The sequence below is a fragment of the Schistocerca piceifrons genome, chromosome 2 (genome assembly GCF_021461385.2).
Source record: "Schistocerca piceifrons isolate TAMUIC-IGC-003096 chromosome 2, iqSchPice1.1, whole genome shotgun sequence".
NCBI lineage: Eukaryota > Metazoa > Arthropoda > Insecta > Orthoptera > Acrididae > Schistocerca > Schistocerca piceifrons.
This window is the reverse complement of record NC_060139.1, coordinates 261024936-261051216: the sequence shown is the minus strand read 5'-3', so window position 1 is coordinate 261051216 and position 26281 is coordinate 261024936. Positions and strand designations below refer to the sequence as shown.

The following is a 26281-nucleotide window of genomic DNA, read 5'->3' as shown; positions in this document are numbered from 1 at the left end:
CTAAAAAAGTTGAAGCCAACGGCCTTGCTGCAGTGGTAACATTGGTTCCCATCAGATCACCGAAGTTAAGTGCTGTCAGGCTGGGCTAGCACTTCGATGGATGACTATCCGGCCTGCTGAGTGCTGTTGGTAAGTGGGGTGCACTCAGCCCTTGTGAGGCAAACTGAGGAGCTACTTGATTGAGAAGTAGTAGCTCCGGTCTCGGACATTGACATAGGGCCGGGAGAGCAGTGTGCTGACCACATGCCCCTCCATATCCGCCTTCACTGACTCCTATGAGCTGAGGATGACATGGTGGCTGGTCAGTACTGTTGGGCCTTCATGGCCTGTTTGGGAGGAGTTTAGTTTAGTTTTTAAAAAAGTGGAAAAATGAAAAAAGGTAAAACAATCAAAAAAGTTCACTCACAAAAACTTAGAAGTTGCACATTTAAGTTCAGAGTACACATCAACAAACCCTGTGCCTATGAGGGGCATCAACTGTGAACATGACTCAAAATATTTCAAACCAAGTGAGGTGGCACAGTGGTTAGTACACTGGACTCGCACTCGGGAGGACGACGATTCAATCCTGTGTCTGGCCATCCTGATGTAGGTTTTCTGTGATTCCCCTAAATTGCTTCAGGCCAATGCTGGGATGGTTCCTTTGATAGGGCATGGCCGATTTCCTTCCCGGTGAGACTGATGACCTTGCTGTTTGGTCTCTTCCTCTCAATTCAACTCCCCTCAAAATATTTCAAAGCTGTAAGTGCTAGTTTAATTCCATTTGTGATAATTTATTTTAATTTCACATTACAAAAGAATTATAGTTACTTTGGGTTTTAGTTTTATTAGTGGTGCAATACATCAACCTAAAACAATGGTTGTGCATCATACTGTGATAAGCAGATGTAGCTACTTGACTTGCAAATTGTTTTTCCATGTCCGTAACTGTTTTCACAAACTGGCAGTTAGGAATTTTATATGTCTATATTATTATGTACAACATCTACATGTCTGTTTGACTTTAAATGCATTTTATCCCTTTCAGTCACCCTGTCCTATATCTAGGACGATACGGATTCTGTTGACTGCATTTTATCCCTTTCAGTCACCCTGTCCTATATCTAGGACGATACGGATTCTGTTGATTTTAATGTGTATAATTTCAAAAGGGGTGAGATATCAGTCACAACTTCCTATTTATAAGACGACTAAACAGTTTCCTACAGGTCCTGCACTCTAGCGCTAATCCATAGAACTATTAGCAGCATTCTAAACCAACGATATAGCATGGAGATCAAAGAGTACTGACCCATGAAAGTAAATTATATATTTTTTAATTCGTATTACTTTTGGATGTCCCCATATATTATTTATTTAAATTATAATAAACCATTTTAATATTAAAAACATTAAACAGACTTTCGGTTTGAAATAAACTTGTGAGAGCTTTCCGAAGTAACGTGATAGATATAGGACACTGTGACTAGCTGGCAGCAATAGAATAAAGAAGTGGCCATTTCGTTGCAAGGTTATGTTGACATTGTGGTGAACGTTTGTGGCATTCTAATATCAATACTTACTATTACATCTACATAAAATGGATGACAATTCTTTTCTGTCGTGTTTAATGGACAATGTAAATCCTGCGATAAGTGATATTTTAGAAAAAGGAGATCTTTCAGAGATAGAGGATTTATGTGATGATGAAAACATCGATATTGAGAATTTTGGTGAGTAGCCGATTCTTATCTATCTTTTGACTTAACTATTATCATGCATAGTATGTTATTCTAAACCTTGTAGTAATGATACAGTAATAATCTAGTTATAAGGCTGGGCAGTTCTCTTGTCCTACTATAGAGACTTACAACCTTCGTTTCTTTTCTCCCTTTGTTTTAGAGGATGAAGAGACAGAAGGCGCAGCCTTAGATGGTACTTGTCCAGTCATTACTACTTCAAACAATAATGATGTCGAATGTGAAGTTACCCCACAACTGCAAATGAGGCTGGTAGAACTGACGTTGTAGAAGATCTGGGTGAAGATGATGGAGAAGAAATTACATTTACGTGTCCAACGTTAAAAGAATTCCAAATACAATATTTTAAAAACATGAATTTGACCGAGAAAATGAATGTGAAACGGTTGGGAGGAGAATATGATTCAGCTGTTAGAAACCACTTTGCGCAGCAAGGAGAAAATGAAGTACCTGTGACATTGAATCCTCTTGAAATTTTTCATCAGTACATACCAGATGACCTAATTGTGCAGATGGTGTATTGTACAAATTATTATGCAGTGCACAATAATGTTGCCAACTTTGCTCTGACAACAGTACATGAGATGAAGATTTTTCTAGGGATCCATTTAGCTATGGGTAATCTAGGGTATCCAAGAGTACGCGTGTATTGGGAGCCATGATTCCAGATTCCTCTCATAGCTGATTCTGGGATTTCACTCAACAGATTTTTTAAATTAAGAATGTGCTTTCATGGTGTAAGAGATGAGGAAAAGCCAAACAACAAGGACAGGCTCTGGAAAGTTCGTCCTATCTACAACACCATCCGAAAAAGATGCAGTGAACAAGAAATTGAACCTAAACTAAGTATTGATGAACAAATGGTTCCATTCAAAGGTTCACTAGACGTAAACCAATAAATACGCAATAAACCGACAAAACGGGGTGTAAAGATTTTTATTTTATATGGTGAGAGTGGAACCTTGTTCGACTTTATTATATATGAAGGCTCTACCACTCCAATAAAGCCAGAATATTCACTGTTTGGGCTTGGGGCAGCAATAGTAATGCAATTATCAGAGAGAATAAATACACCATTTTGTCAGGTATATTTTGACAATTTCTTTAGTACTTATTCGCTTTTTCAGTGTTTGTTGAAGAAAAATATTTATGCTGTAGGGACTATTCGAACTGATAGGTTTATGAAATCTCCATTTAAATCTGATTCTGAAATGAAGAAATTGCCCCGAGGATCAGTGGATGAAGTTTTTAGCATGGATGGTGTTATACTAACCAAATGGTTTGACAACTCATGCGTCACCTTAGGATCAAACTTTATTGGAAAAGGTAGTGCTGACACATGTCGTCATCGGGACAAGAGACAATTAAAGTATATAGACGTTCCCAGGCCTGAATGTGTTCAACTGTACAATGCCAGCATGGGAGGAGTTGACAAACTAGATTTCCTCTTGTCACTGTACAGAACATTCATTAGATCCAAGAAGTGGACTCTAAGAATGTTCACTCATGGATTGGATCTAGCGGTAACTAATTCATGGTCAGAATATAAGGAGGAGGCTGCCAGCCAACAAGTTACAAAGAAAGACACCATGGATCTTATCCATTTCAGACAGTATGTCGCTGAAGCCCTCATAATTGGAGGTAAAACCCCTGCCAAGAAGAGAGGAAGGCCATCCAGTGATGAGGCGTCGCCTTCTGGGCCACTGCATCACAAACAGATTGCAGCTATCAAGCCAGTGATGGATGTACGGTATGACCAAATGAACCACCTACCGGAAGTGAGCACAAAAAATACCCAAGATAGGTGTAAGAATGAGGGCTGCAAAGGGAAAACTTATTTTTTGTGTTCGAAGTGCAATATACATTTGTGCATATCCAAAAACAGAAACTGTTTTACACAATTTCACACTAAATAATATTATTCTGTTTGTTTACATATATATACGTACTTTTTTTACTAATAAACAAAATTACATAATTTTATGTAATTTCTACCTATAGATATTGTGTACATATTGTTACTATCCCTAACAAAAGGTCCAAGAAGTGGAATCTAAGAATGTTCACTCATGGATTGGATCTAGCAGTAACTAATTCATGGTCAGAGTATAAGAAGGAGGCAACAGAAAGAAAAACACCAGTCACCAAGTCCTATATAAAGGACGATCCAGATCCAGCTTCCGGATTATCCAAATTAGGAAATTTTGTATTCAAAATTAACAAAAGTATGCCAAATTTCAAATATGTAATGTTATTCATAGGAACAGAACACCTATGACTTTTTGATAATATCTATATTATATATTAAACTTCAGACTTGACACAGCTCAATTTTTCAACATAATAAAGTGTAATGCCAACACTCCTCAAGGGTATGCAATAACAGAAATAACCAAGGGAAATTTAATAAAAAGTACTTCTATCTCTAGCTGGACAAGTTCGACAAAATGTAGAACTTAATATTAATTCAACTCGCAGGAAAGAGAATGAAATTATATTGAGGCAAGTTTGTGCAGTGTTCTGAAAGAAAGCTGTTATAAAGTCAGGAGATTAGTTTAAAAATAGGACACAAAGGCCAAGCTACATAAAATGAAAATCTAGGATATTTTGCTGTTGCCAAAGAATGTTTGGGAACCTAAGGTCAATTTAAAAAAAACTGTGTCTGCCTTGAAAAATTGTGACAAGGGAACCCTACAAATAATGACTGAATTTCTATTGAAATGGCTATGTGCATTCCATGCAGAGAGGAAATCAAACTGTACTTTCAAGCGACATGTTGTGAATGTTCTCATTATATTAAGTGAAGTCCAAACTGGGGATTATGATGTACATAATTTATGGTGTATAAGGAGTGCATCCTTCAAGGGTTCCAATATTATAAAATCTCTACAGATTCAGTAAATACATTAGACATGCAGAAATAGACATCACATACAAATAACTATAATATGATTTCAGACTGCCTCTGTGGCTGAATGGTTAGCATCACTGCCTTTGGTGTCTGATTCCCAGTATCTCCTTGGATCTTAAGAGGTCTGAATCAGTGGCAGGTGTTGACAACATCACCTGGCTGTATTCCCATAAGGGAAAAACTCAGGTCTCAGGATCTACTCAGCTTTGTGAGGCCAAATGAGAAGCAGCCCAAATAAAGAAGCAGCAGCACCATCAGAATTCATCTACTGGCAATAACTGCTGGAGATATTGGCAAATGATGATCACACATCTCACGATCACAGACCGCACCTTGTCCTGCCTTGTGGGTAACAGTTGGGAACAGGCGTAACCCATAATTGGTGTTTTATTTATTTTATTTATGATTTGCAGCACCAGTACTAATAAAAATTAACTCACAATATAATGTGAATGATACTACATTAAAAACTTTCAGAAATATGTTCTTACAGAACACTGAGGTACAAATCATTTAGCACCTTACCCACAACGGTATGCTTTTCATAAATTAAACATGAAATGAGACACACTAAAGGGTGCTAAGGGAGAACCAGGCTCCCAAAGTAATGCAAGGTAGTGAAGGTAGAGTGTGACTCACAAAACTATCTGAAAGAGACAAACATCCACAGAATGGTGTGTAAAAGCATGTAAAGGCCCTGAAAGTCTGTTATGCACTTCCCACAAAATATAGGCATCTGGGTTCGAGTCCACGTTCACGGCACAGTTTTAACTTGTCACGTAAAATCAAGAATGCACATACTCGACAAAGTAATAGAATTCCTTCTCAGTAACATGCCCCATGTTATGGAGAATCGAACACATCCTCCTATGTCAATTCTTCTCTTACAGCATCTTGGGAGGGCTTCTGTGCTTTTTGTACAGAAACTTAGATTTAGCGTACAAGGTGTGCTTTGGTAGCACAGCCTGCAAAAGGGAGGTACTCCAGTCTGGAGGACAGTTTTAACTTGCCCCAGTAAACACACCAAAACAGTGTAGAAGAATTACATATCCCAAAGCACTGCCGTCTATCAATTTCAGAATCATTGTTTTATGTTCTTTCTACTTCCATTCTCATGTTTATTTAAAGCTTATACAAAGTCATGTTTATCAAACAAAGATAATCAATTTTCTAAAACTTACTTTGCAGATATGACCAGCTTGTCCCAATGGGATTTTATATCATCATCCTCTGGCTGCTCAACTATGTACAAGCCATCAAATTCCAATCTCCTGGCAATTTCTTTCTCTCTTTTGAATATGGCCAGTGGTACCTGTTAGTTTACAATTAAAACTTGGAGTAGATATATATATAAAAATATGTTCAATTTTGGTAAACATTTTTGGAATACAGTGATCAATAGATTATTATATTTTGACTAAAGTTCAGTCTTGATCACACCATTTATGTTTCAATCACATAGGTAACCAGTTTTGGTTATTTTTACATAACCATCATCAGACCCATGGCTCCCTTAGGATGGTAGGCAGAGCTCTCCTCAGCTGGTACGAAGTCAACTGCTTCGTAGCAGCTGAGGAGAGCTCCGCCTACCATCCTAAGGGAGCCATGGGTCTGATGATGGTTATGTAAAAATAACCGAAACCAGTTACCTATGTGATTGAAACATAAATGGTGTGATCAAGACTGAACTTTAGTCAAAATATATAAAAATATGGTTTAAAAATGACACTAACTGAATATTTAGAAAGAAAGTCAGATGATTATCAATACTAGCTAATTAAATTAAAAATGATTAAAAATGAAAGATAAAGTGAAATATGATCCCTTACACAATAAAATATTTATGTCACAAAATACAGATTCATTTATCCTCTTCGTCACACATACACACACACGCACACACACACACAAACACACACACACACACACACACACACACACACACACACACACACACACACACACAAACATATACAGCCATCCACTCAGCTCATCAGCTTTCTTTCCCTCCATTACTACTGTGCAACATGAAACATCTTATGCAAGGGATTTCATTTTCTACTCATGGCCATTGAAGTTTTGAATCAGCAATTGCAAATTTGGCATTATACTACTGACAAGTATGAAAAAGTATTTGATGCCATACCATGGCACAGATATAAGTTATAAGTAATGATGTCTTGTAATACTAATAATAACTTTATTCAATGTTAAATGATTTTATGAATTTGCCATTTCATAATGAGTGAATATACATACACATTTTTTACATACATTTTATAGCAATCTGTGATATGGCAAGACAGTTTTATCAGTAATTTAGTTATATGTGAGACTTTGATTTGGAAGTATAAAGATTTCACCTTTGCAACTAACACCTGTCAGGTGATTACATTGAACAGTACTAACAGACTTGTGTTAAGCCTACACAAAATTATCTTTATTCTATACAATGCAGAGATACTCATCTATTGAGCAGCTTGGGTTGGCAATCAGTACCCTTTTAGTCTGGTTTTAAATTTTGCTGGAGGAGAGATGTGACTGAACTCCACAATCCATTGGAAAACCTCTGTTCTGCATGAAGTGGGTTTCTTTGATACTATGCATTTCTATGGCTTATGAGATGAAACTGATCTTTGTTTCCAGTGATGTGTTTGTGCAGGTCAGAGCTTGCACTCTGTTTTTGGTTTGGCACCACAAATTATTCTTACAGCCTTCTTCTATAACTTTTAAAGCTTGTAAAGGTTTGCTTGTGTTGAGACACCCCATACTTTTATTCCATAGTTTATACAGGACAACTCCAAGCATGATAAGGAGTCTGTAGTACATGGGTATGACTGCAGTATTCACTAAGCATATTTAATGTAAATGTACTTTTAGCCAGTTTGCTTATCAAAGAGTGAAAATGGAACATGTGCATATCCCAATGAAGTGTATCATGTATTTTTATTCCTAGGAATTTTACACGGTTCTCTTTAAAATCAGCATCAGTTCCAGTACAAAACTGTTTCAAAATCAGCAAGTGTGCAGAAATTAAAAACCATTACAGCTGTTTTCTTGGTGCTGACAATGGGATGACTTTCATTGAAGCACTGAATGGTTTCATTTGTACTACAACTGCATAACACTTGTAATTGGTCATAATCTTTATGCTTGCACAAAACAGATGTATTATCAGCTTACAGAATTATCTTTGAGATTGGGGAGCAGTATTTCTGTCATTTATAGAAATCAAGAAAAGAAGGGGTCCTAGTACAGAACCTTGAAGAACCCCACATTTCATGTCAGTGTGTTCAATTTGCCATTTTTAATAGTACACACTGCTTTCTCTTAGTTAGATAAGACTTTATAAGATCATGTAAGGTTGTGTCCCAATTGATAGCAATGGAATTAACAGGTGTGATTACTGAAATAAGCAAAGTTACTTGTTATTCACATGCTGCCTGAAAAATAGCCTGTTTTCCAACCTGCATGTGAATAGCACAAGTTTAAGCACTATGTTACTTGTATCAGTCATCACAGAGTTATGTCCATTGCTGTAAGTGAGATGCAACCCTACAAGTTTATCATTACTTGTAACTTATATGTGCACTGTGACAGAGCATTAAATATTTATGCTTAAAATGGAGTAATGCCTATATTGCAATAACAGAATAAAAACGTCTACCACTACAAGTGGAAAATGACATCCTGCAAACAATTAATATAGGCTGGGGACCCACATTACAAGATGTTAATCTTGTGCAGTCATTCAATTACGGGTGCCTTTAGCTATACTTGTGAATGATAAACCTATTCTAGCATAATATCTTCTTATATTTCAGTCTGTATCTACATTAAATAATTAACAGATGACTAAAAATTAAAAAAAAGGAACTGTTGCTTACAAGTTTGCTTATGCCAAACTAGAAAATAGTTACAGATTGAACGTTAACTTCGTAGTATAAAAATATTCACTATGAGATAGTGCCCTTTCCTCATTGTTCTGTACAAAAACTTACTAACATGTAGTCTTCCCACCTACTACCTGAATATTTACCCACTGTGTTGAATTTTTACATATACTTATCATTGAAAAAATATAATTTTATCCACTCTATCCATTCTATCACATTTTCAAACCTTATAGGCTTCCTTGCCTCAGTAATAAGAAAAATGTAGGAACTGTAATGATTTTTACCTTCAAGTGGTAGTATGCAATAAGCATTGCTAATGAGACTATGGAATGCAATAACGCCATTAATCGTAACACGTGTTCCATGTAGAAAAAGTCTTCATCTACATGGACTAGCTCTAGGGGCTCTTCTTCTTCACCACTTCCATTTTCTGCACTTCCCACTTCTGTAGAATTCACTTCCATTGAGAGCTCTTCCATTAAATCAGCCACTTCTTCTCCTGAGCCATTGCCATTTTCGTCATCATCACCACCAAGAGTTGTGACCTAGAAGAGTTATTTGATAATTTTAATGCAGTTTACAATATCATGAGCAACAAAACTTTAGCCTATGGACAACGTATGGTGTTTCAAAATAAGAAGTTTCTAAGCTATTATTGCAACTGATTAGGTTATTACTGATTTCTCATCTCAGATTAGTCTTCATTACATTAACAAACAGTAAAACTATTAAACGTCTTTTATTACAATCTGCTGATGCACTTTTTACACAATGATGATCATTTTTGTTTCGATACAGAATATCTGTCCTCTTCAGATAAATTCACAGTGTCTAGTATAAGCTTGCTTTACCATGAAGAACCATGCATACAATACCACTCTTAATATACTTTCAGGAGTTTCTTAAAAACAAATTTAAAGCTACTGTACTCACTTTATAAAATAACAGCATGAAGTTGATGCAGAAGGCAAGCACTAAAGCAACATATTTCAAGTTGTAGAAGTTGCGTGCAAGGAAACTTACAGCCCTCTTTGTATACTCGCTGAAGTCAATCTAAAGATAAAAGAACAATAGTCAGTATTGATAATTTAATCTGCAAAGATTTTGTCCTAACATGGAGTAACATGTACTAAGTATTTTGGTAATACTGTTTTTTATGTTAAATTATTAGGCACAAATAAAATTGCCATGATGCTGGTACCGTTCAAGATATGTTTTGCTTACACAAAATATGTTGCCAGAATATATCATATTGATAAGTTGTGAGAACTAACATTAAGTCCAACAGTAGAAATCATGTTTGGTTAAACAATGGTCAGTTACAATAAACCAAACAAAATGAAGACACAAACAAATCAACTAACTCAAACATCACCACAGAAACTGGGGTAGTGAAACAGAGACAGAGTTAAATTTTTCAGTATATAAGAATCTTTGCCTGCTTATTATACTCCCAATGCTAACCCCATAATTTGTTTAAATCTACTTTAATTTCTGCTCATTACCATTCTGTTTATTAGGGGTTTCAATATGTTGTTGTTGTTGTTGTGGTCTTCAGTCCTGAGACTGGTTTGATGCAGCTCTCCATGCTACTCTATCCTGTGCAAGCTTCTTCATCTCCCAGTAACTACTGCAACCTACATCCTTCTGAATCTGTTTAGTGTATTCATCTCTTGGTCTCCCTCTACGATTTTTACCCTCCACGCTGCCCTCCAATACTAAATTGGTGATCCCTTCATGTCTCAGAATATGTCCTACCAACCGATCCCTTCTTCTAGTCAAGTGTGCCACAAACTTCTCTTCTCCCCAATTCTATTCAATACCTCCTCATTAGTTATATGATCTACCCATCTAATCTTCAGCATTCTTCTGTAGGGTTTCAATATAGGCAGTATTTACTACCAACAGATGACATTAATAAAGAAAATAGACTCAACTGTACTTTAAGTAACCAAAATGATACCAGACAAAAATAGTCTTACAAAGGAAATTCTAGGATAGTAAAAACATACAAATTGTGATGACAGATGACAGCAGATGAATGGGGGGTAGTTAGGCTTTTCTCACAATAATAGCTAACAAGGCAAGAATATAATTTGTTTTCATCACTAAAAGTTATACCCAAATTGCAGAGCACAATATTCCATGGAGCTTTAACTGTGTTTTAGCCATACACAGTATGACTTAGCTACACCTCTAAACTTTTAGTCTTCCCTTGGTAACATATGATGGGATAGCAAAGTGGAAACTTCTTCATTTTTTTTGGCTACTTTCTTAAGTAAAGTCATGACAGAGGCAGGAGCTCGATTAAATATAAGTACACACATCTCTTGAAAATGAAGCAGCATGTTTCAAACTTTTCTCTTCATAACTTGAGCGTACAGTAAATCAGACATTTCTCAATCTCTGGTATAGCTGGAAGACTACCTACAGTTGAAGCCATAGCTGTTACACTTATTGCACCATGATGCCCACAACAGGTTTGAATTTTGCACTGCATTTCTATAGGTGATGGGAGCAGGAAATTTTTCAGAACAATTAGTTTTTCTGAATGAGCCAACATTTTTTTTCTTTCCAATAACGTTAATCACCAAAACATAGAATTTGGATGTGTGAAAATCCTACAGTAACAGTTGAGCAAGACAGTTATTTGCTGAAGGTTAATTATTTCAGCTGCACTGCCATGTGCAACATTCATTTGCTTTCTTTTTCCATGGCGAAAGCTGAAAGAAGATCAGTATACTTGGATCTGATAAAGATCTGGCAGTAACAACTGGGAATATCATTTTCTCCAGACACTAAATGGACTCAATTGTACTACAAATAACAAAGGTGATAGGTGACAAGGATATTCTAGTGTGCAAAAAACATACCAATAATGATCAGTAATGTATCTGTCTGAACCTTGCACTGTTATGTATTCAAACGATTTAGCACTTTGCAGTATGCCTGTTGTAAATAACTCTGCTCCATATGAAACTGACTGTCAACATCATGAGAATAACCGTGAAGAAAAGAAAAGATGACACCCTTCTGAGCCAAAGCATTTAGTACTAAAAGAGAGAGAGAGAGAGAGAGAGAGAGAGAGAGAGAAGGCCCTGCTTGATACCCTATTTTACTCTGTAGAAGTATTCGTTAACAGTAACAAATAAAAATCTGTAAGTGAAGCTCTCTTGTTCACAAAAAATTAAAGAGAAACGTCAGTTAAATCAATACAATAATGTCTTAAACACATTTCCTGTGACTAATTTCCTTATTTTATATAATCTTTGAGCTATAACTACTTAACCCTCTATACTAACATCTGTGAAAATATGTATTTCAGATTATGGCAGTAAAGGAAAAATAATGCTGAATATATCATTCCCTGTAAAGTTTACAGTACTACTGTTACTATTACTAATATCGTTACCACTATTACTGTTGCCGTAGTCTCATACTCCTTGACAGAGCATAGGGGAATGATGCGGGAGACCCGCACCGCCATACTAGGCATGGTCCTTCATGCCTTACTGTTGCACTGTTATCATTGTGGGACCAGACTCATTAGTATTTATATTCGATGTACTGATATGCTCCACATTCAAGTGACATGTTCCCACATATGGATCCACAGAATGTGCCTTACTGTTGCACTGTTATCATTGTGGGACCAGACTCATTAGTATTTATATTCGATGTACTGATATGCTCCACATTCAAGTGACATGTTCCCACATATGGATCCACAGAATGTGCATACTGTTAGTATGTAAATAAATAAAACAGCGTATGCCACGATTTGTCAGCAGTAAGAAAGAAGCTCCCATTTTACCATTTGTTGTTACACATCTGGTACTCAAGTTGGTTGCAAAGAACTTAAAATTTTTCTGTTTCAGCTAATGGTGGATTTGTCATTTTATGTTCTTCAGCTTCTGAGGAATTAAATTTTGAAATCAACTACTTCCTTTAAAACAGCCACACATACGTAACTCCTGGCTTTGCTTTAAGAGGAGTGCCTGACCTAGAACACAGCTAATGGTTCTGATTTCTTGAGAGATTAAGGCAACTCAACAATAGGATTAAGTGATAAATTTTTTTTCAGCCCCCTCACTCACAAATGAACATTTGTATCAGATAATTTTGTCACCACCTCAAGGTGATACAGTTTGAATATGGACTTATTCTTATTATTGGTGCTAGTGGAGTGATTTTGACTGTACTGTTAACATTCACGTAATGGAACCCCTCAACATATTAATTTAATGTGGCTGGTGACCTTATTTATTCCACGAAAGAAATGAAGAGCATGTTAATTTTCAAATAATACATATACCTTCAAGAAACACAAGCCAATGCTTTAAATAGTGGATATGCAGTACCAAATACTCTGCTGCTTTTCACATTGAATGGTGCTTTATTTTTCACATTACATATTTATTCCTCAGAGCAGCAATATTGGGCAAAGGTATTACTATCTTTCTCAGCACAACTGAACTTCTCCATCACTGACACACATTATTTATTCAGTTTTTAAGAAGAGTGACTGACCTGGGACATTGCTGATGGTTCAACCACAACTTCCTGCTTGGATTCTGCTTCAACAGCTGCCATTGCAGCCTGTTGCTGTACTGCTGCCTCGGCAGTTGCAGCTGCAGCTTTGCGTGCTGCATCACCACTATTGAACACAAAAAGCAACACATTACCTTTCAAAAGTTTGACATAACCACCACGAGAACGAAGTAGCTGACAATGCAGAAGATAAGAAGCACAACAATATGATAAAACCTCGTTCAGTATGCTGAAAAACATGTAATAAGCCATTTTTTTGTCAATTATTGAACATATGACATTAAGCAGAAAACAAAGAGAAAGTGGCTGCTGGTGATTTCAATGCAGATTTTTTTAAAAAGCTTTTCCAGTAAGGATTTGCTAGTTGCTATGATTAAATTTGATTCCTACCATAAACTTTCCAACTAGTGCAGCTAACTGTTCACTAACAGCCATTGATATTACCTTTATAGAAACCAATAGTCTGTGGCCTCTCTGGCCATGACATGCAGTTCCTTTTGTTAAATGCTAATACTGAACAGGAAATAAAATCTACAAAATCTGAATTCAAGGGGGTAGTCAGTAAGCCAAAAACTGATTATTTTAGGACACTCCTCAAAGACATGAACTTGATCGATGTATACAGTGCTCATAGCATGAATCAAAAATGCAACACTTTGCAAAATATTAATGACAGTAATATGGACATACAAGCAAAGGCACTGCAAGAAAAGATAATCACATCTGACAGAAAAATAAAGACAATATAGGATACAGTTAGGGTGTGCAGTGTTGCAAAACTTTTTAACAGGCATTTCATAACTGTTACTGATAAGATGATAAGTTGTCAGGTTCAGTAGATACTGTCATAGAATGTGTCAGACTAGTCAATACAAACAACTCAGTAATATGAATATGGCCCTCACTACACCAGTAGAAGTAATGTCCACCACAAAACCTTTAAAATAAAATAAAAAAATTCTAGTGGTTATGACACAATATCAACAAAGTTAATTAAAGAGTGTGTTTCTGCATTTAGTAACATACTAACAAACCCTGCAATGTTCCGCAATTGCTAAATATTTATGAAAATTAGATATATATCATAAACTCCTTCTATTTCCTGCTGCCTCCTCGTTTCCTCCCCTCCTCTCTTTGTCCATCTCCTCTCCCTCCTCCCCCCTTCTCTGTTCATTTCCTCCTCCCTCTCTCTGTGTCTGTTTCCTCCCCCTCACCCCTCTGTCCCCTTCTTCCCTCTTTCTGAGCTTGAGCCTTATTGTTATTGCAAATGAAACCTTGATTGGGGGTTCAAGTAGCTTAGAATGAAAGAGTTAATTGGTTTGCTTCACTGATGTATGGGTTATAGGGGAAACCTCTGCAGCTGCTGGATATCTGAGGATAACAGCTTAAGTAGCAGCGTTTCACACAGTTTTAACTTGAAAATGAGTAGGATTACAAAGTTCCACATGATTCAGATTCTGTAGTAGTATTCTAATCATAAGCTGATAAACCATAAATATAACTTTCCTGTTTTCTATAAAATTTACAGCGAGAAAGAAAACAAAATAGCATATCATCACGTATAAAATTTTTGTTTGAAATTATATATAATGACAAAGAATGTATATGGGAGAAACAATTTGCCTAACGTCTTACATGCCTTCATATTGTAGCTGAAACTGACTGCGAGAAACAAATTGAAACCTTACATTGTCACAGCACAGCACAGCACTTTCTGCCTCACGGTCAGTTTCAACGGAAAAGCAGTACATCATTATTTAAAAGAAATATATAGCCTTTGTCAGGCTGAATGTTTGTCACTGCATCACATAAAAATTTGAAGTAAGGCTTCTGGCAACAATATTTTCCCTTTACATGTTACATATATATTTATATATTATATAATTAAAAAAATACAGTCTTTGTCCATCTAAATTGTTATTAGAGTATCATGTAAAAATCTGAAGTAAACAGATTAAGCACTTTTTGAGATTTTTGTTACAATGATAAATGATGACATTCCTTTATATTGTAGTGCAGATTAAGTCATTTGGAGAACACACATAAAAAAGTTATTATGTATGCAAGATTTCGGAGCCAGTGGCTCCTTCTTCTGGCAGAAGGGTTGATGGGGGAGGAAGAGGGGTGAAGGGATAGGGCTGGTGAGGTTTAGGAAAAGGGTAGAGTTTGGAAAACTAACCCAGAACACTGGTCAGGGCAGACTTACAGTATGGGATGAGAAATAAAGACTTGAGATTCATCCCATCAGCTAAGTCTCCCCTGACCTGGGGTTCTGTGCGACTTTTCTCAATTCTACCCATTTTCCTAAACCTCGCCATTCCTTTTCCTTCCCCTTCAACCCTTCTGCCAGAAGAAGGAGCCACTGGCTCTGTAAGCTTGTATACATAATAACTTTTTTATGTCTTTTCTCCTGCTGCTGCTTACTGAGTAGGTTTTTTTTATCCATCCAGTTACATTACATTTTCAAAATTTTTTTATTTTTTTTTGATAAATTAAGTTACCAGTGTAACCAGTCATTTATCGGTGAGACATTTCCTCAATGTTTGAAATATGCTGAAATGAAGCCTTTATTTAAGAAAGAAGATAAAGAAATACCACCAAATTTCCATCCAATTTCACTTTTGCCAGCAGTCTCGAAAATTCTACAAAAGGTAATATATGATCAACGTCTTGACCATCTGACAACAAATAATATATTGTCAAAGTCACAGTTCAGATTTCTAAAAGCTTCTGATATTGAGAAGACTATCTTGACATAAAATGAGAATGTGTTTAATTCAGTAGACAGCAAATTACACGCTACTGGCATATTTTGTGATCTGTCAAAGGTATCTGATTGTGTAAATCATAATATCATTTTAAGTAAATTAGAATATTGTCATACAACAGGAAATGCTGCCCATATACCTATGATGGAAAGAGAGGGTGTCATTAGGTAAGAGACATGTATTAAGTTATAAGGCATCATTCAACTGAAAAATAACTACACATGGCATTCACAAGGTTTACTTTCATCTATAACATTAAAAGATACCAAGTTTGTTTTGTTTGCAGATGATACAGACATTAAAATAAATAGCAAATCAAGTATAATCAAACGATGGAAAATCCAACATGAAGGAATAACAACAATATTATGAAAAGGATAGATCGCTACTCACTCTACTGAGGAGACACTGAATTGTAGAGACAGACACATTGAAAAGACTGCTGTACATTTTAGGAGACTGGCCACAGAGACCAGAGACAATGGTCATGGGCATGCAATTTGTGCTTGTATGATGTGTGTGTGTTTTCCACTTTAGAAGAAGGTCTCTTGGCCGAAAGTAAAAATGTATAGCAGTCTTGAAAGTATGTCTGTCCGAGTCTCAACATCTCCACTATATGCTGAGTAGCAATCTATACTTTTCATAATATTGTTGTTAAATCAAGTACTATCTTAAAAAGATGGATTAATGAAATTTACAAGGCCATTAATACATGATTTCTAGCCAATTCTTTGACATTAAATTTTGAAAAAAACATAGTACATATAGTTTACGACTTATAAGAGGTTTCCTACCAGTATATGCCTAAAATATGATGACAAACAAGTAGAGGAAGTTGATAGTGTTAAGATCTTGGGATTTCAGTTTAATAATAAATTCATCTGGGAGGAGCATACCCCCAAACTGCTGAAACATCAAAACAACACCTAATCTCTGTTTCCAATGCAAATGTTGTCAGACATAGGTGATATAAAAATAAAAAAAGCTAGCATACTATGCTTATTTTCATTCCATAATATCATACGGGACTATTTCTGGGGCAATTCATCATGCCAAGCTAAAGTTTTCTGGGTCCAAAACATGTAATAAAACTTATTTGTGACGTGAACGAGGTACAACAGATGCAAGGAGGGGCCTAGTTGCTGGGAGTGGTTCCATATCCTGGGCCCCATCTACATCTGCATCTACAATATACTCCATAATCCACCATGTGGTGCTTGGTGGAAAGTACATTGTATCACTAATAATTGTTACCTTCTGTGTTTCAGTTGTAAAGGGAGCAAGGAAAAAATGACTATCTGTAACCCTCTGTACGAGCCCTAATTTCTCGTTCTTGTCTTTGTGGTCTCAAAGCACGCATACATTGGTGGCTGTAGAATCATGCTACAGTCACTTGCAAATGCCAGTTAACTAAATTTTCTCAATATTGTTTCATGAATGCTCCATTTTCCTAGAATTCTCCCAATAAACTGAAATCGATCATTAGCCTCCCTTACTGTTGACCTAGGATGCTTGTTCCATTTCATATCACTTTGCAACAATATACTTACATATTTAAACAATGTGTCTGTGTCAAACAGAACAGAAATACTGTATTCCAACATTACAGGATTGTTTTTCCAACTCATCTGGATTAACTCTCATTTTTCTACATTTAGAACAAGCTGCCATTCGTCACTCTAAATAGAAATTCTGCCTAAGTCTTTGCATTACTTCTTAAGTAACAGAATCTAGCGAATGTTCATCAGAGACAGGGTATCCTCAGGAGTGCCCCTGAAACGTGTGATAGGACTGCTATAAATGACCTGGCAGACAGTATGTGCTGCAATCTGCAGTTGTTTGCTGATGATGCTGTGGTGTATGGGAAGGTGTCGAAGTTGAGTGACTGTAGGAGGATGCAAGAAGACTTAGACAAAATTTCTACTTGGTGTGATGAATGGCAGCTAGCTATAAATGTAGAAAAATGTGAGTTCATTCAGATGAGTGGGAAAAACAAACCCCTAACACTGAGGTACAGCATTAGTAGTATCCTGCTTGACACAGTCATGTTATTTAAATATCTCAGAACAGTATTGTAAAGTGATATGAAATGGAATGAACATGTGAGGATTGCGATATGGAAGGAGAATGGCTGACTTTGGCTTCCTGGGGGAATTTTGGGAAGTGTGGTTCATCTGCAAAGGAGACCACACATAGGATGCTAGTGACCTATTCTTGAGTACTGTTAGAGTGTTTGGATTAAAGGAAGACAGCAAAGCAAGTCAGATGTAGGCTGCTAGATCGGTTACTGGTAGGATCAAACAACATGCAAATGTTACAGAGATGCTTCAGGAAATCAAACGAGAATCCCTGGAGGGAAGGTGATGTTCTTTTCGAGGATCACTATTGGGAAAACGTAGAGAAACAGCATTTCAAGCTGACTGCAGAACAATTGTACTGCCACCAACATAATTTCGCATAAGGACCACAAAGATCAGATACAAAAAATTGGGGCTCATTTGGACAATAATTTTTCCCTCGCTCTATTTGCAAGTGGAATGGGAAACGAAAAGACTAGAAGTTGGTATAGGTCACCCTCCGCAATGCAACGTATGGTGACTTGTACAGTATGTATGTACATGTAGATTACTTACCTATGACATTTTTGAACCACTTTGAGGGAACCTAGTCCATATTCCTGGACCTTTGTTAAAAGCCTGCACATGAGGAGAAGAATTTGAGTTTAATGTCCGAAGATTCTGCAGTGGGGCACTGTGTCAAATGCTTTCTAGAAATCTATAAATTTGGATCCTGCCTGTTGCCTTTCAGCCACGGTTTGCAGGATGTCGTGAGAGAAAAGGTCAAGCTGAGTTCGACACAAGTGATGCTGTCTAAATCCTTGCTGGTCTGTGGACAGAACCTTCTCTGTCTCCAGACACTTTATTATATTGGAGCTTAGAATATGCTCAAGAATTTTGTAGCAAACTGATGTTAAGCATATTGGTCTGTCATTTTGCAGGAACATCCTTTTACCCTTATATATAGGCCCTCAGCTGTCTGCATACAGATCAAGTATTTGGGTGGAGAAGGAAATATGGGTAGCTGTACCTCATTTGGTGCCAAGATTTGACAAGTTCTGTAACAAGAAATAAGTTCAAGTGTCTCACTGGCGTGAGTGGCATTTTATTCATAACTTTTTAAATTGATTATTTTACTTTTTACAAAGTATCCCACAGGGGAGCCATGGGAACAACATAGTTGGTCAGAGGAGCGATGAACTCAAAATGATTGAAAACTATAGGCCTAGGTTTTTGAGAACTATCACTGCAGTATGCAGTCTTCCTCATGGATATGCAGTTAGTAACATGGATTTATTTAAAAGGAATTGCAGCATACACTCAGTGAACACTGGACGAAGAATGATTTGCACTTGGATGTTTGCTATTTTGCAGGTCCTATTTTCCATTTGATTCATATGGAAATGGATAATGTGATTCATATGGAAATGGATAATGCAAGCAGTAAACCCTATAGATTCAAGTCTAATTTGGGAGGCTTCCTTGCAGCAAAATCCTCGAATTCTGCACAAATTTCCTCATAGTAGTTCAAGCCTTTCACATTATTTGTAATAATTGTGCGTAAGGAACACTATAATATTTGCTTTTAATTAGTATTTTGTGAATGACATGTGCACTGAATCATTCTATGAACAAGTAGCTTCGATTAAAATGGTCCTGTACAATCTGAGAGGAAAAAAAAAAAAAAAAAAAAAAAAAAAAAATATATATATATATATATATATATATATATAAAACAATTATTACAGAAGAGCACTTACCCAAGTAAGTCCACAAGGCTGAGAGGTGATTCCCCTTCAGCAGCTTCTTGCTTGGCATGTTCTTCTGCCCCCTCCTCAGGAGTTGTGTCTCCGCCTTCTTCAACGCTTGACTGTGGAGATGGTGGAGCACTTTCATGTGGAACCATGTGATACCTAACAGAGACGTGGCTTTCACTAATGCAGTAACATTTTGATTGTGGTTAAGAAACTGATACTCTTAGTTACAGCAAAAACACAATGCACATACAAACATGATAAAAAAGGAACATAATATTTGTCACCAGAAAAATAACTTTGGTTTCTTTTTACTGACTTACAAATACTTAATTTTGTCCCACAGTTGTTGAATAATGAAATCTCACATAATTACCTCTGATTTACTTAAGATCTGAAGTACAAGATTAAAAGAGAAATAATTTTCTCATGCACCTGCTTCTACAGACAACTACAGATTTTGTGTTACAAAATGATAGGCTTTTTATTTTATTCCCATAAATGGATATTTTTTCTGATTAATTTTTAGCCTCTTTGGCATGTTTAATTTTTTTCAATACAATTATGTACTGAAATGCTGTTTAGTTGGAGAGGGTGGAGGACGTAAAGTGGGGTACGTCCTGAAAGGTAAATTCCTGTGGAGAATGGTCTTACATATACAGTAATGTGACCCACAACAAAAAGGTACTCCAAAATCTCCAAAACATGTACCAATGAAACAATTCAATAATACACCAAATCTGAGCTATACGCAAAAGTTCTGTCCACTGCGTTATTAATGTCACAATTTGTTCACAGGTTTAACAGCAGAAGAAAGAAAAAAGAGGAGGTTCTCAAGTACTGTAACAAGTAAAATGATCAGTGAAATAAGGTTTTGCCTACATGTAGCTTTCTCTGGAAAGTAATTTTTTTGTAGCATAAACTGAAACTTCCTCCCTGACAAATGCAGAAACAGTATCTGGTCAGTTACAGGGGGTGTCACAGTGATGCCCTGCTGTATTGTTTCTTCCTGTGGGTATATCCCACAGTAAGTTCATTCACTTAACAGTAAACGACAAAGAATAGTGCCCAGTTATGAAGACCATTATGCCACTGCCAGTGAACTGGTTGATAAAAACCCACTTCATTTTCAAGCAGAATAATGTGCTTTGACACAAATCATTTTTAATCAGTGTTTATTTTTTCAGTCTTATCAATAAAGCAATGGAACTGTTTGCTAGAGTAGTGTTTATTGTTATATGAATGAACTTACTATGTGTATACCCATAGAAAGTAACAATAATGCATGGCATCACTATCACATCTCCCTGACACTAACCAGATACTGTTTCTGTATTGGTCAAGGGTATAGACATTATGATCTTTCCCAATGAATACACTCCAACAAGATGTCAGACTTGCCTTAGAAAGTATCAAAATGGAAGCTTACAAACAACTATAAACTAGTGTACTGTACACTGCATTTCTGACGAGAGCACACAAAATATCAGACCAACTGTGTGGTTGGACTGAAGATTTTCTAGCAATTACAACACAGCATGTCATTCTCAATGGAGAGACATCTTCAGACATAACAGTAACTTTGGGTGTACTCCAAGGGACTGTTATAGGTACATTACTTTTCACAACATTTATTAATGAATAGGGGGCCAATTGGAGGTTCCATGAGGATTTTTGTGGATGCTGCTGTTACGTACAGAGAAGTCACAATGCTAGAAAATTGTAATGAAATGCAGAAAGACCTGCAGAGCACCAACACTTTGTGCAGACATGCTAACTGACACTCACTAAACAGAAATGTCATATTTTATATACATAGACAGAAAGACCCATTGTTGTATGATAACATGACTGCAGAACAATCACTGGAAGTAGTTACCTCCACAGAATATCTAACAGTATGCATATGAAGCAATGTAAAGTGGAATGACCACATAAAACTAACTGCAGGAAAGGCAGATGCCAGGCTGAGACTCATTGCAAGAATTCTCATGCAAAGTAATCCGTCAACAAATGAGGTAGCTTATAAAACCCTCAATTGATCACTACTTGAATATTGCTCATTAGTATGAGATCTGTACCACAGAGGATAAATAGAAAAAATAGAGAAAATCCAGAAAAGGGCAGCACATTTTGTTAGGGTCATGTCGTAACCATGAAAGCATCATGGGGATGATCAACCAACTCCATTGGCAACCACTGCAAGAGAGGCATCCTGCATCATGGTGTGGTTTACTTTTAAAGTTATGAGAGCATACATTCCTAGAAGAGTCAATAAATAAATTGCATTTTCCTGTGAATATATCGTGAAAAGATCACAAAGATAAAATTAGAGAGATTCATGACCACACAGTGGTTTACTGGCAATTGTTCTTCCTACAAGCCATCTGGAGCTTGAACAAGAAAGAGGGGAAGTAACATTGGTACAAAGTAACCTCTGCCACTAACAGTAAGTTGGCTTGTGGGGTACTGATGATGATGTAAAGATAAGTGTGTTAAAGATCATCACTATATCAAAAATAGTAGTTAACTTTTAAAAAGATATGCACAATGAAACGAACACTGAATAAAGAGACTGCAAAATACCACAACAGAGGAAGAAGCTGCAAAATTGAAGGTATTTAGGGGTTACATGAAGAGATGATGCAGGTCATGGAAGACAATGCACGACAGCTCAAGGGGCACATTAATGAGTAAATTCCTGGTTTCCCTCTCACTCAATCAAACTCTGACATTTTGTTGTAAGTGCTTCAGTGGTTAACCACTAGGATTTTAATATTCTCACTTGTGGGAGTAATTTCTTTTGATATTACACTGATACTTGTAGGTTTCCTGCAGCTATCATTTTCTAGATTGGACAGAGAGCTGCCTAACCTAAAAAATCCCTGTGTAACTTTCTTACACAGCCAGCTACCTGGGAAGCTGTCTTTGATGTGTAGGGCACAGCTGACACATTTAGGAGGACCCTACAGCTGTCAACCCTATGGTGCAAGTCTAAAAAGTCACAGCCCAGCCTTTCACAGAACCTTCAGAGTCTCTGGTACAAGCCTTTCACTCAACTCAGCAACAGAGGACCATGCTCTGTTCTGGGGACAATGTTGCAGACTGCGAGCTTTGTTGACACTCTGTGAGCAAGACTGGTATTCTCAACCTCCTCTGCTAGTCATTGGAATGATCCAAGTATGACCTCAGAGCCCAAACAACAGTTTTTGTTACAATGTGCACCACAATCTGTAGTTGGCTGCACACTGTTCCCTCAATGCCTGACAGAACAGGCTATTCAACAAGGTGATTGAGGCCTTGAGGCATACACACTGAGTTCACCTGGTGCTCCTTCCCATCATTATCAGGTAACAAACAGAATTCAACAGTAGTGTTTTAATTTCCAATAAATGCAGACGATATAACTCCTATCAAAAGAGAGAACTGATGTGACACAATATATTACTAATTTACAGCAAAAGTAAATCACAAAAATAATTTATTAGGAAATAGGTTATGCAAAACGCTTGTAATTTATGATAATCTTTACAAGCATCCAAAACTTCTCAAAAATTTGTTTTCCACGTAAATATATAATGAAATTTGGGAACCGTTAGTTGTGGATGAGGATACTGTGGCCAAACTTTCTGAAAAGCACTGTTAGGTTTACAGTTGACAACATATGTGGTCCAGTCACAATCACGTGACTACTGCTTATGTTCAATATCAAAAAGCAATAACCACTAACAGATGGCAGGTTGCAGCACTAGCAGTGGATGGTACATAAAGTGTGTCACAGAGAGCAGAAAACAAACCAGCTGTTGTCATAATGCAGAAACAGAGCAATTTATTTGATGTCCAAAAGAGCATGACCATTGGCTTTTCGGTCAGTAGTAGAAGCATTTCCAAAATGGCTAAGTTTGTAAACTGCTGGCATGCTGCTGTGGTTAAAGTATATTGTGTATGGCAAAATGGTGCTATCCAAAACCAACAATGAGACATCTGTGGTGTACCACGGGCCACAAGTAACAGGGGTGAACAGTGGTTGTGAAGATGTGTATGGGCAACTAGACGTGCAATTGTTGAGCAGCTGGCCCCACAGCTGAACCAAGGGGCTACCAACTGAGTCTCCTCAATGACCGTAGAGCAGTCATTGCTGCATATGGGCCTCAATAGCAGGCACCTGGTTCATACATCGAGCTGACGGCTGTTCATTGGCAATGAAGGCTGAAATTTTCATGTCAATATTGCAACTTGACGTCCACTGAATGGTGACAGGTGGCCTCTTCAGATGCATCACATTTTATGCTCCATTGTACAGATGGCTTTTGGTGTGTACTGCCCTGCAACAGTCATCAGAAAGGTCCATTCCGGAGGAGGCAACGTTATGTTCTGGGGAATGTTTCCATGGCATTCTGGTGGATGATCTCATCGTTCTGAAAGGCACAATGACTCAAGACAAGTATGCATCTATCCTTGGGGACCATGTTCACCCCTACATCCAGTTTGTTTTTCCTCAGTATGATAGCATCTACCAGCAGCACAAAGTAACAGGTCACACAGCTCGCAATGTATGTCTGTGGTTCAAAGAGCACCAGGATGAGTATACTGTGCTTCCCTGGCCATCAGATGCTCAAGACTTAAGCCTATTCGAGAATATATGGGACCACCTCAATTGGGTTGTATGTGCCGCAGATCCTAAACCAAGAAACCTAGCACAACTGGCAACGGCACTGGAGTCAGCATGGCTCCGCATCCCTGTCAGTAACTTCCAGAACATCATTCACTCTCTTTCTCTATGCCTTACAGCAGCCTGCACTGTAAAGGGTAGTTATTCAGGGTTTTGACAGGTGGTCACATTAATAGGACTGGACAGTATAATACTACACAATACATCATGTTCCTGAAAAGCTTGGATTATGTTTACAATTGACAGTTTGATATTACACAATATATCATGGCATGTCCACGAGTTTTGACAAAACCAACACAAAAATCAAGTTTAAATTTTATGTCAAGTTTAAACCTAAGTTTTCGAAAAGAAATTATGTGATGCACATGATTTTGTCTGAAGGCAAAGGAAATGCTGAGAGTCAGTTTATATACTTAGGTATAAATAAATGTGTGAATTGCACAAATTTTGCAACTTAAATGATTTTGTGTCCCCTTTAACACTAGTGTGCCAAAGGTGGACACTCCAGCTTCAGTATATCTCACAAAAATGAAAATTTTGATACTCACTGCCCATTATCCTCTTTTGTAATATCCAAGCCAAATGCCTGCATCTGCTGCGGGGCATTTGCTTCATCTGGTGTCGCAGGTAATGCTGGTAACACACGTAAAGGACCCATCCGTTCTTCTTCTTTCACCTCGACAACAGGCTCTTCTATTTGCGGTCCTCTCATGAGTGACATTAAGATTCCAACAACATACCTATTACCAAAACATATAAAAAAGTATATTCCCAGATTTCCTTGTGTGAAACAGAACAGTATGAGAGGCATATACAAAGAATTTCTGAATGCATATCTGTCATGAAAGTTACTTTGTGTGTTGTTGTTATTGTGGACTTTAGTCCAACGACTAGTTTGACGCAACTCTCCATGCTGCTCGACCCTGTGCAAGCTTCTTCATCTCTGAATCTGCTTACTGCATTCATCTCTTGGTCTCCCTCTATGATTTTTATCCCCCACACTTCCCTCCAGTACTAAACTGAAATCCCTTGATGTACCAGAATGTGTCCTATTAACTGATCCCTTCTTCTAGCCAGGGTGTGTTACAAATTTCTTTTCTTCTCAATTCTATTCAGTACTACTCATTATCTGCATGATCTACCCATCAAATCTTCAGCATTTTTCTGTAGTACCACATTTCACTAAGCTTGTACTCTATTCTTGTCTAAACTGTTTATTGCCCATGTTTCACTTCCATTCATGGCTACATTTCATACAAATTCTTACATAAAGGACTTCATGACAGTTAAATCTATATTCAGTGTTAACAAATTTCTCTTCTTCAGAAATGCTTTTCTTTCCATTGCCAGTCTACGTTTTATAACCTCCCTACTTCGACCATCATCAGTTATTTTGCTTCCCAAATAGCAAACCCAGTTTACTACTTTAAGTGCCTCATTTCCTAATCTAATTCCCTCAACATCACCTGATTTAATTTGTCTACATTACACTATCCTTGTTTTGCTTTTGTTGATATATCTTCCTATCAAGATACTGTCCATTCCGTTCAGCTACTCTTCCAGGTACTTTGCTGTCTCTGACAGAATGACAATGTCATCGGTGAACCTCAAAGTTTTAATTTCTTCTCCATGGATTTTAATTCCTACTCCGAATTTTTCTTTTGTTTCCTTTACTGCTTTCCTTTACTGCTTGCTCAATACATAGATTGAATAACAGCAGAGAGAGGCTACAACCCCATCTCAACCACTGCTTCCCTTTTGTGCCCTTGACTCTTATAACTGACACCTCGTTTCTGTGCAAATTGTAAATAGCCTTTCACTCCCTGTATTTTATCCCTGCCACCTTTAGTATTTGAAAGAGAATATTTCAGTCAACACTATCAAAATCTTTCTCAAAATCTACAAATGCTATAAAAGTAGGTTTGCCTTT

General features: G+C 37.1%; 1 protein-coding gene across 1 annotated transcript in view; it reads right to left on the bottom strand.

The window, feature by feature from the left end:
• LOC124776932 (ryanodine receptor) overlaps positions 1-26281 on the bottom strand; it is a 694095-nt gene that overhangs the window by 22831 nt on the left and 644983 nt on the right. The window contains exons 93-98 of the mRNA XM_047252151.1: positions 24900-25091; positions 19683-19835; positions 13077-13203; positions 9480-9599; positions 8831-9091; positions 5832-5962 (exon numbers count right to left, since the gene is read on the bottom strand). Coding sequence (XP_047108107.1) covers positions 5832-5962; positions 8831-9091; positions 9480-9599; positions 13077-13203; positions 19683-19835; positions 24900-25091 — 984 coding nt within the window. The remainder of the gene's footprint in view (positions 1-5831; positions 5963-8830; positions 9092-9479; positions 9600-13076; positions 13204-19682; positions 19836-24899; positions 25092-26281) is intronic.